Raw genomic sequence first — 10,979 nt, forward strand, 5'->3', positions numbered from 1 at the left:
TTAGAAGAGATGCCGATTTTGCAATCAATACTGGCCCACAGACGGGTGAGACAGCTACATATTGAATATTATTATAATTAGAAGTATTTCTTATTCCTTACTCGAGCCACTCATGAAAATTGGACATTCATGTCATGCCTTTGCCATCTTAGGCATGAGGGGATTTAGAAGTGGGTATACCTGAAAAATAAGTAGGTAGGTACCCTGTACTACACCACTGGCCACAAGACGCTGTGACTACTCCATCAAGAGTGAGATAGTCCTTCCAAGTATTTCATCAGCAGTTGTTTGAGTCAAGTTTTTTCATGTTGATTGAGAGGCTTTTCAAAAAATGTGATAGGGTAGGGTGTGTAACACATGCCTCATATACTGTATCTATATGTACAATATATGATACAAACTCACGTCTTTACTCCTCTGTGCAGCGCCTGGCATACGAGTGCCTCTCCCAGAGCATTGACAGCGCCAAACATTCACCCAACCTGGTCCCAACAGCCACCAAGCCAGACACAGTGCAGACGGAGTCCATGTCTTATGCCCAGTACCTCGGCATGATCAAGTCTCAGATTTCCTGCGCCAAAGATATCCACAACGCTTTGCTGGAGTGTTCCAAGAAGATTGCAGGAAAGGGACAGCCTCAGGGAATCATGTAGACCTGGACCTGACTACCCCAACTCTTTTTGCATCCGATGGCATTTTTGTGCGAGATGATGGATTTCATATTTGGCACTGCCCCATATTCAGAACTTAGTTTTTGCGCTACATTGGTCAAGATGCTGTTTTATTTCTCAAGATCCTGTATATTTGTTTTTTCTGTTTTTTTTTTTTTTAAGTTATGTTTCTTATAAACACGCTGTGTAAATATTTCTGACAATAAGTCCTGTTGTAAGATGACCAGCAGGTGGTGGCAGAGTTGTAACTGCCAACTCAATATTCACAAGTCTTTTTGTAGCTTATTTGTATTGAAAATTAAAACCTTTCTACTGATTATAATGTTTCTAATTATTCAAGATGCACACAGGAACCCGTCTGAGGAGGATGTAATGTTAGAGAATGACTCATAAAACCAAAATGGCATTGGCTGCGGATGTAGGTGCTATCCAGACTATATATAGGAAGATTATCTAAAAGCAAAGACTCATTTGTTAAAGTGTAAAGGCAGATTACCAAACATAGTTTCATTTGACTATTTTGTCCTGAGATTTAATACTGGAAGTCGTAAAAGGGTAGAAAATGTCAGACTTTATAGTATAGAGGCAGTAGAATAAAGTATCGTCAATAAAAGCAGTCACAGGCAATGAGCGATAGCCAGTCTCTTTGTCCTGTGAAAGAAGCATCTGGCGTGACTCCTATTGAAGCAGTAATGTTGATATACTGGGGCCTCAATAGTAGCCTGGGAACGTACTGGGGTATTTAAGAGTTTGGGGGGGAAAGGAGAGGTTAAAAAATCCCTTAATTGTACTAAAAGCACTGTTTATTGGAGTTGCTAAGATTTCCAGGGTGTCAGTGAACATATAATTTGTGTGAGAAAGTGTTCCTGTGATTGGCAGAGTTTGGGGGGGGGGATGTTGCTCTATGTTGTCCTCCGTGACAAATCAGACAGGCATACATTAAGTGTTAATTTTTCAACACCTGAAGAAGTTCTCTTGAACGGCTCATCTTCCATGTTATATAAACATACCAAGCAGAGCGCCCTGTATTCCTGGACTGAGCGAGGACTCAGCTTACACTTGGATCCCTGTTGAGATATATATTGGTCAGGGGCTCCTTGATTCCTTCGTATCTGTGTTGAAGCTATGGGATTAATGAAGTCTGATACACAAGCACGTGAGAGGGGAGCCTGGTGTGCTTGCAGCTGTGTTACATCTCAGACCAATCTGAGCTACTGACAAGTGCTTGGATCCAAAAATACTACCCTGGGTCACTACTAAACGGGCACACTGAGAGGTTCATCACAATACGGGCTCACACCCACAGACTCTCCGAAAACATACAGTCACATACAAACAGAGACTGACACAAAACACCAGATTAATCTTCACATTTTTATTTCCAGACAATAGTCTGTGCTGACACAGAACTTAGTTTTAAAGCTTGAAAAAATATACAAGAACAAAGCTAGAATTATTGAGAATAATCCAGACGTCAAGGTAGTGTGCAATGCAGCACGGAGTTCTTCAGATGAAAAACAAAATAAACCAAAGTAACATAGAAAAAGGGAAGAGCATTTTTTTCTTTTTACAAAGATTACAGCAGATAAAATACACATATCTAGAGCATTGGGTACTAGACAATATAATTACAAAAAGACAATTTAGACATTGTCTAAGTGCGTTAGTGGATTTCACACAGTCATTGAGTCACTACATTTTGTGTCTTGCAGGAGAGAAACAGATAATATCATCAGAAAACCTTACATAGAGCAAATTATATTCATCTGATGCAAAATCATATCAATTAATTGCTCTCTGAATGTTTGTATAATGATAACTAGTGCTTATGGCCCTTCATATATTTTTTACAATGTATGAGTGTATTTGAATCTGTTTCAATACCACTACATCCATACAAATACTAATGACCCTTTTAGTTTCCTGTTTTTTGTGAAAGATGAAGGACCCTCTGTACCTTTTTTGTAATGTTCTATGAGCGTATAAGAGTTAATACTGTTAAAGTTTTATAGCTGCATTATTTGCATGTTCTACAGCCAGCACACTACAAATCGCATACAGTATAATTCACATTCCTGTCAACCATTCTCCAAAGCATACCACCGGACTTGCAAAGACTTTAAAGATACAATTCCTGATTCTGTTTCAGTGCCTCGCCACAAATGTCTGGCCATGTTTATGTTTTCAGAATCAAGTATGAAGTGCGAGGAGTAATTTTACACATGAAAAAGCGGAATAAATGTCTGCTGTAATGGGACAGCCATCTTTCAGTGTGCTTCAGTTCTTTGGAAAATGGGCAGCATTCATGTGAAACTTAGTCTCCTAAATAATACAAAATCTGGGTCAGTTCCTTCTGATTCTGTCCATCTTGTTGATGAAACCAGTGTGTGTGTGTCTGTGTACAGAGCATGAGGGTGTACTATATGATGGTTCAAAGACTTTAATAAGCACACAAGCGGATGTTTTTACTGCTTTGTGGAGTTTGAGCCTTTCACTTTGCTTTCACCCATACCCTTGCCCTTTGGTTGGTCTCTGTGGAAAATACAAAACAAGGTAAATGATCACAGTTCTAAAGCTAAAATAACTTCAGTGTTATAACATGATAATATACTTAATAAAGCATACTGTATGTGTGCTATCAGCCACTCCCACTTGTTTGTCATTTGAGCCTGAACTGCAGATTCTGGCCTGTCTTCAACACTACATGGAGTCTGAGCATGTAATACTGACCTGTGGGCCTGCTCAGAGCCGGTGAGGGCTGCCTGGTGAACACCACGGCGTTTGGGTTCCTCCAGGCGAGACATGGGGACAGATGGTTGAAACTTGGACACCTCCTGCTGCCACTCATCGTCAAAAGATTGCGCTTCAGCTAAGGGTGGAGGATCAGGATCATGTTAGGCAACTTACTGTACGTCTATCATTGTATTTGTGTCTTGGTTTTTCAAAATATTGTGAGTCACTTTAACGTACATTCATCCAGGTTCTCAAAGTCCTGGATGAACTCTTTCTCTCCTGTTTTATTGTTGAATTTCTTCTCAACAACATGTCCCCTGTCTTGGATGTGGTGACCAATGGCCATCTTCTCCAGACCACTCTCAGAGTCTTTAATTGCTCGCCGGGTCTCCTTGATCTGGTTGATAAAACATTATCAAACCTATCAGACACATTAATTAGTCCATGAAAAGGCAGACTAATTCCAGAGATAGATATATGTTTTTTTCCTTTACTATTTACATGAAACATCGCACCATAAAGTAGACAGTTGGACAGTTTGACTAGTCAAACACAAGTGTGGCTAATAATAGTATGAATGGCTACATTCCATTTAGGAGTGCCAGTTCCAAGGCCCTGGTATTGTGCATGTAGGTTCACCAAAATTATTTTTAGCACACCTTAATGGAACAGAGCCATCATATGCCACTGGGAGAAGAGTTTGCCTGCGATAATGTTCTCATAAGGAAAGGCCAGGGGGAAGTTATCACCACGATCACTCAGGAAGAACTGAATAAGTGATTCCTCACACAAATGTACTTCTCCGAGTTCAATGTACTGAACTGTGCTCTGATGTACTGGGATACTTACGCCTCCAGGGGCGCATCGTGTCGATGAGCTCGCCTGGAAGACCTTGGGAGGCTCATTTCCAACCTTTGAAAATGTCATGACTGATGAGGAGCTGAAGGAGTGGGTGTTCTGTGAATCTGTGGACATGTTCTCCTGAAACACACAAACACAACACTGTCAAGCAACTACAGTTTATGTACCTCCGGCGGTGTGAGAAAGCAGCAGAACAAAAGGAAAGACGACAACACAACACCATTACATGAGTAAACTCACAAAGTTTCTGTGCATCTCCTCCATCCTGTTCCTCACGTTGGCCATCACGTTGTCGAACACGCCGAAGGGGTTCCTCATCATGTCCTGCGCAAACACAAAAGGAAAAACAACAGCCAAAGGCCAGAGGACTTCAATGGCTGGGCTCGTATGCCACATGGTCGCTAGGTGTTATCAGCTCGTAAACAACTGCATCATGTGTACAAACACACATGCACAGGGTACAGTGTGCTAAATGTGTCTTGCATGTGTGCTATCTGGGACACTGTAACCAGGACATTCACATTTTGTCACTCCACAATACATGACCTAGTTGTGACATTCATAACAAAACTAGAAACCAAGGCCAGCATGCAAATAAACATGTGTTTATGTCTTTATTTAGGGTCTATCCTGTATAGAGAATTTAAAGATGGCCAACTTGGTCCAACTCCGTGCTGCTTGGACCATCAATCTTTGTCAATAATTTGAAAAATCTGAAAAAAGACACTGAATGAAACGCATCAAATTGACTGCATGTTTGATAAAGTTTGGATTTATTGCAGAGCATTTAATAGAAAAGATAGAACATATTTAATAATAATATTTGTTGGCCACCATGTAGACTGTGTTATTTAAATTTAAAACACATTTTAATCCTTGTCGTTATTAAACAAATCCAAAGAACCTCATGGGACTGGATTGCAACTTAAATGCCATGTTAGTTCCTAGGATCCAGTGCACGTTCACATCTTTTTCCTATTCAATTTTATTCTATTTGCCTGATTTTGAGCAAGGAAAAACTGTGTACAGCACTCAAGTCAGTCATGCGTGTCACAGTAAGATGCCATCAATCATCATGCACTCCAAATATGTTCTTAGATATTCTGTAAGCGTGCATCTTTTAAAATGGAAACAAAAATGAAAGAGAGAGATGCATCATCAGCAGGCCTCATTAAAATAGACTCAAAGGAACAAGGGTGATAATGTTGCAGTGAAGAACAAAAAAAGAGTAGATTTTGCAAACCTTAAGAGGCAACCCACTGGTCATTCCACATACTGGTCACAGTGTTTTCGCAACAATTATTTTTTTCGAGGGGGTGTAACAACAGGTTAGTTGGTTATGGTCAAAATGTTCCCTAAATTCTGCAAATGACTTAAACTTGGTGCCTCATTATATAATGCAGTGTGTCGACCAGGCTTTTAAAAATATGATGTAAAATGTGATGGTCTAATTTGAGGAGAATGTTGAGGAAACACTGTGACCACTTCACTGACCGCTTCAAGTCAATAAGTAACGGAAAGAGTCAGTTAAAGAGTTAGAGCATGCACTTGGCCAGTATGGATTTAAGTAGGACACTCATATGATAGTGTAGTCTAACAGCAGAGGACTCTACTGACCGTGCTGTCAATACTGCCAAAGGGCAACAGTGACCGGCTCATATCCTGAGGATTCAAACAATATTAGTTTAGTAAAACAGCATCATATTGTACTTGTACATGTTACACACACACAAATTCCGAGGGCTTTTTGCGTGTTTTGTTGAGGTTGCTGCCAGCGAGCTGTTAGGTTGTCTTACATCGGTCACTAAGCCCTTGACACAGCTACACAGCACTCTTCCCATGGCCTTCAGCACAACTCTTCAAGGCCTGGAACCCTCTAGGAGTGACAGGCCAGTGAGGAGAGAGCAGCCTGCTGACTTCAGTCAGACGCTGTGTTCTCTGGGCCAAAACCTCAGGTGTTTATGACCCTGCGGCCCTGGATAAGCATCTCAACAGTCATCGCTATGTGTGTGATGCGCAGGGCTATTGTGCATAATCAGTGGGGTGTTGAATGACTTGTGTTCCATGTGTAATTGGGTCGCATTGCCAGAGATTAGCGTGGGTTTAACACTGAAACTGAGCTTCATTCTAGGAAGGCTGCAGTGGGCTGGATGGACCAGTCAGGACAGGGATCTAACAGGGGTCAAAGAGTCCAAGGCTGCCCTCCTCAGCTCTTTTCAAATGTCAAGCTGATGTACAACGCTCCTGACCAGTATCTATGAAGCCTCACAGCCAATTTTATCCCAGAGTGGCATGTATGAACTAATAAATGCCAGTTACATATCTGCCAGCATTATATTTAGACAGGGGTTGAGCAGAGGAGAGATTGAGGGTGCAAAGTAAGGAACGTAGACCCAGTGGTCTTTAACACATTATTTTAGGCTGTCTGGACAACTGCAGATTGACATTCTCTTTTCTAACTCTCTCTCAATCTGATATTGAACCTGCCACTGTGCCCCCCGAGGCAGGCTGCTCCTGCTCCCGGGGAAGCTATGAGTTACGCCATAGTGTACGTGTACTGTATATATGATTTAAAAGGCAAAGTGAGGTTGTACTGCAAATCCATAGCTCCTAGGAAGTGGGGCATCACCAGGGAGTTAGTGGCATTTTGTTAAATTTGAAGACCACAGAGAAGATAAGGAGGCACTGAATCTCATTACGGTGACTGTGATGTTTTTACTGCTGGTGTAAGTGAATAACAGGTGTATGAACTACTTAGTTTTACATTGCCAAACTTTTCTTTCCACATTATTTTGAGTGTCAGTGCAGGGGGAAAATCTGACTTAAAGGGTATACATGTACAACAAAGACAACATCAGCTCTACCTATGCTAGTTAAGGCCTTTCCCCAGCCCTAGCACCAGTAGTCTTGCTCATTACAAACCACATAATTAAAGAGTCAAACTCAGAATGATGCTTGATTGTCATTCGACAGTACTTTTATAAACTAGAGCTCAGATGAATGAGTGCTTTGAAAGGTGATATAAAACAGGCTGTGCATTTTGGCAAGAGACTGGGAAATGTGAGAACTCATAACAGCCTTGGAAGGTAAGATGGGGCTTATTTTCCCATTGGGAATCTAATGCTTAGCAAACTAATACAAGAAGAATAATGCCCTTCTGGTATTATGTGGTCAATGTATGCATATTCGCGTGTGAGTGTATCTGCACGTCAGCGTGTCTGGGTTTTATTTTGCATGCTGTGACTGTGTGTAATTGTGCTTGTAAGCATGTTTAGTTTGTGTGTGTTTATGTACACATTTATGTGTGCACACTTGTGCCTGTGATATTGGAGAGCAGTATGAGAGTGGGCTGTCTGTCATCTAGCTGCTAATGCACCAGCACTGCCAAGACACGTTCTGCCAAACAGATGGACCAAAAGAGCAACAATGAGAAAACAGAGTGTCCATGACATCCGCACACATGCCTTTCCAAAGCCAACAACTCCACACCAGAGCTTCAGCCCTCTGACCACTGCTGAGAACCACAAGACTGGCCCTTATCTTCAGATAAACGAGTGGGAGTGGGTGTTAGAGAGCAGAGAGTTCTGTGATAAAAACTGTGAATCAGTATGGTGATTCAGTTAACCTTAATTACATGTATCTTACCATAAAGTAGGTTTATTGTTAGTGACAATTATCAAAAGGCAAAGATCTCACAACTGTGTCTCCTATCCAAACGTATGTGCATAAATCAAGGAATCCTTGTATCATAAACAGACCTCAGAAATTAATATTTTAATTGTTAATTGCTGCAACTTTTCATCCAGCTCTGAGGAACCATGCCTTGTTTTTGTGCTGCACAAACTCCACTCCTGATACATAATTTAATCTTTCGTGAACTCCTCATAATATCCCGTTCCATAAAAAGGAAAAAACTCAGATTCTGTAATTTCATACTCAAGAAAAAAACAATATCTTGTCAAAAACATTTGAAACACATACAAAAACAGTACATTACTCCTAATATTAGATTAAATAATTTGTTTTGGATGGACATTTTGCAGTGTAGCTCCATTTCACCCACTGTCACTGAGGTCATTAATCAAGTACGCAGAGCCCCAACTCAGCTGGCATTAGCTAGTTAATGGCATGATGCTAATAAAGAGAAAGCGAGTTGCTGGCTATTGAAGCTAGACTTCTGATGAAAGTCATTATCAAGGATAAATATACAGGCTCTCATGAGGTAGTGGGATTAAAGCAGTTGACAGGGACTACGTTTGACTTAGCAGGGATATAAAGGCAGTACAGGGGCTGGTTTGATTTGAGAAAGGTTAATGGGTGCAAAACATGGCAGGCCCAAACTATCCCTCTGCCTATCTACCTGCCTTTTCACGACAATGCTGCACAAATAACGTTCCTGAACAGTTGGTCTCTAAAAAGGCCACAGCTTTTACAACCTTATCCTGTATGAAAGTGTATAATATGTATATAGATCTAGATATATATAGATATAAAAAAGATATTTGGGGAGACAGTTATATTTGAAGACAAACTATATTTCTAGTTAACATGACAACTAGAATGATGTCATAATAAACTGTTATTTTCAGCAGGAGCTCGCCTCTGCAGAGCAAAGCAGAATTCTCTGAGGTCCTTTTGGTTTGAGCGTTAAAGAAGTCTGTGCGTGTATTCGCGAGAAAGCAGTGTGTCAGTGGAACAATGCACTATAAATAGGGCTCCTGAGGGCCAGATATAACTGTCCAGAGAGGCAAGGGGGTTGCCCTTCCACTAAACCAGAGACTCACATGGCCCCATACCTCAGTGAGTGGTGCTCCAGTTACGCTGCCAGTGGCCAGCTTCCACTATAACCTTTGTAAACTAAGCACTTCCTCCAAACATTCATATTCTGTGGTTATAAGCCCATGAGCAGTGGACAGAGAGGGTCAAAAGGGCACAACTGTACGAGCAAACTCCTTAAACATCAAACATCATCCTCCTTCACACATTGACACAAATTCTACGTATGTAGGTCAGTCACGTGTCTGTACACACATATGTAATACACCGGGTAGAGCTTTATTGCCTATTACTAGAGTCCACAAGTAGACCAACAATTGCAAAAGAAGTTCTTCAGGAAAGGCATGTTCTCACCCTCTGTTCCCTCAGCGCTGGGAATGAGCTAGGATGTTCAACCATTTCACGACCACGGCTTCTCCCGTCCATTATACTGGGCATTAAGGCCCCACCGAATGGCTCGGAGAAGCTACGCATCATCTGCCGCATATGTTCCCTGTGGGCCCGGAAAGGATCCCTGTGGCACACGGAGAGAAAGTAAAAACAGGGTGAAAATCAACATTCACCAACTCAAAGCAACTCTGCACAATGATACTGAGGGCTGGCAACCATGAGAAAGTTTCCTGGAGAGGAAAAATAAAAAATGTCTCTACACCACATACTCCTCTATATAGTGGCTTGCATAACCTATGCCAGCTTGGAGCCCATTACTGAATTCTTCAATGAACACAACACATGAAATAAGAAGCACTCCTAAAATAATTTCAACCACCCTTACACTCGCCTTAGAAGTCGGGTCAAGTGTGGCCACATTAACTCAGCAGGTGTTCACTCAGGCAATGAGTCAAAGTGAATGCTAGCACACAGTGTCAGCGTACATAGTTATTCAGAAATGATCAATAAGTATTTATTCTCTCTAAGCTGTGCTGGAAAAAACCTATTTTTATTTCTTTCCTTAAATGAAACATCAAAATGTAAAGTAGCTAAATGGACACCAAATAATCTTTTAAGCTTACTTAATAAAAAAAATATAAAGTTACATAAAAATCAGTAATTGTCTTTACGGCAATCATTCTGTCTTACAGCAGCTGTTGCTAGGTAACNNTAATAAAATAAATAAAATAATAATGTTTATAATTTAAATTCAAATTCTTTCTCAATATAAAATATGTAGGAAGCCATATTTTATTATTTTAGCTTACAAATGTTGTTAAATGTTAAACAGTGAGAGTTAGAGTTAGGCTCAATATGTCAATGTCTCATTTGAATAAAAATACAAACTAATTCAAAGTGGAACTAGTGGAAGGTTTAGTTACCTCTTCGACTGTAGTTTACTCCTTTATTTAACATTAGCCTGGTTAAAACATAATAACGTTAGCTTTCAGCTTTACTAGCTCGTGGACATACTTTAGAGTTTGTTTGTTTGTTTGTTTGTTTGTTTGTTTGTCTGGGTTTCCTATGCACAGTCCTAAAGTTGAAGTCCCTCAAATGCTTTTCATTGCCGTGATAAACTGCTTTGGAGCTCATTTTAATCGATGCATTATGAGAACCTACAAGCCAAAACATGCTGAAATATAATAACTAAAATTAACTTATAATAATTACAATAACAGTTAACAGAAGTTCAGTTCAGCTACTCACGAAAAGAACGGATCCTCATCAACCTCCCTGAGATTACTGTTGAACATTTCCACGGATATTTTCTGAAGTTGTAAACAAGAACTTTATTGGGGGCTTTCTCCAGAAATAATCCGCTGTGCCGCCGCAGGTGTCCAGCTCCACCGCTCAGCCTCGGTGTGGTACTACGGAGGAGGGGGCCTGCGACGGGATTTAGAACCTAACTCACCCCGAAACCGGCCACGTGATGCGAATCCGGCCCTAGGATTGGCTGATATTCGGCAGGTTCTATCCGCGGGCGTCGTGTTGTGTGTGTGTGTGTGT

At 40.8% G+C, this 10,979-nt stretch overlaps 2 protein-coding genes across 3 annotated transcripts in view; one reads left to right on the forward strand and one right to left on the reverse strand.

Annotated features, from left to right (window-relative positions):
- med29 (mediator complex subunit 29) overlaps window positions 1-990 on the forward strand; it is a 2,298-nt gene extending 1,308 nt beyond the window's left edge. Inside the window, exon 4 of the mRNA XM_035679388.1 lies at window positions 426-990. Coding sequence (XP_035535281.1) covers window positions 426-653 — 228 coding nt within the window. The 3' untranslated portion in view covers window positions 654-990. The remainder of the gene's footprint in view (window positions 1-425) is intronic.
- A 1,036-nt stretch (window positions 991-2,026) lies between these two features.
- On the reverse strand, window positions 2,027-10,851 carry mlf1 (myeloid leukemia factor 1). Of its 2 annotated transcripts, XM_035679386.1 has the most exons (8): window positions 10,680-10,849; window positions 9,396-9,555; window positions 5,883-5,927; window positions 4,506-4,589; window positions 4,254-4,385; window positions 3,642-3,801; window positions 3,402-3,540; window positions 2,027-3,203 (listed from the first exon to the last, which is right to left on the reverse strand). In XM_035679386.1, the coding sequence occupies exons 1-8, from the start codon at window positions 10,724-10,726 to the stop codon at window positions 3,137-3,139; spliced, it is 834 nt and encodes a 277-aa protein (XP_035535279.1). In that variant the 5' UTR covers window positions 10,727-10,849; the 3' UTR covers window positions 2,027-3,136. The 2 variants fall into 2 exon arrangements, with proteins under 2 accessions (XP_035535279.1, XP_035535280.1); XM_035679387.1 differs by lacking the exon at window positions 5,883-5,927 and having other exon boundaries at window positions 10,680-10,851.
- Window positions 10,852-10,979: the final 128 nt, after the last annotated feature.

The sequence above is a fragment of the Morone saxatilis genome, unplaced genomic scaffold (assembly GCF_004916995.1).
Source record: "Morone saxatilis isolate NCDOM2014 unplaced genomic scaffold, NCSU_SB_2.0 Contig8, whole genome shotgun sequence".
NCBI lineage: Eukaryota > Metazoa > Chordata > Actinopteri > Moronidae > Morone > Morone saxatilis.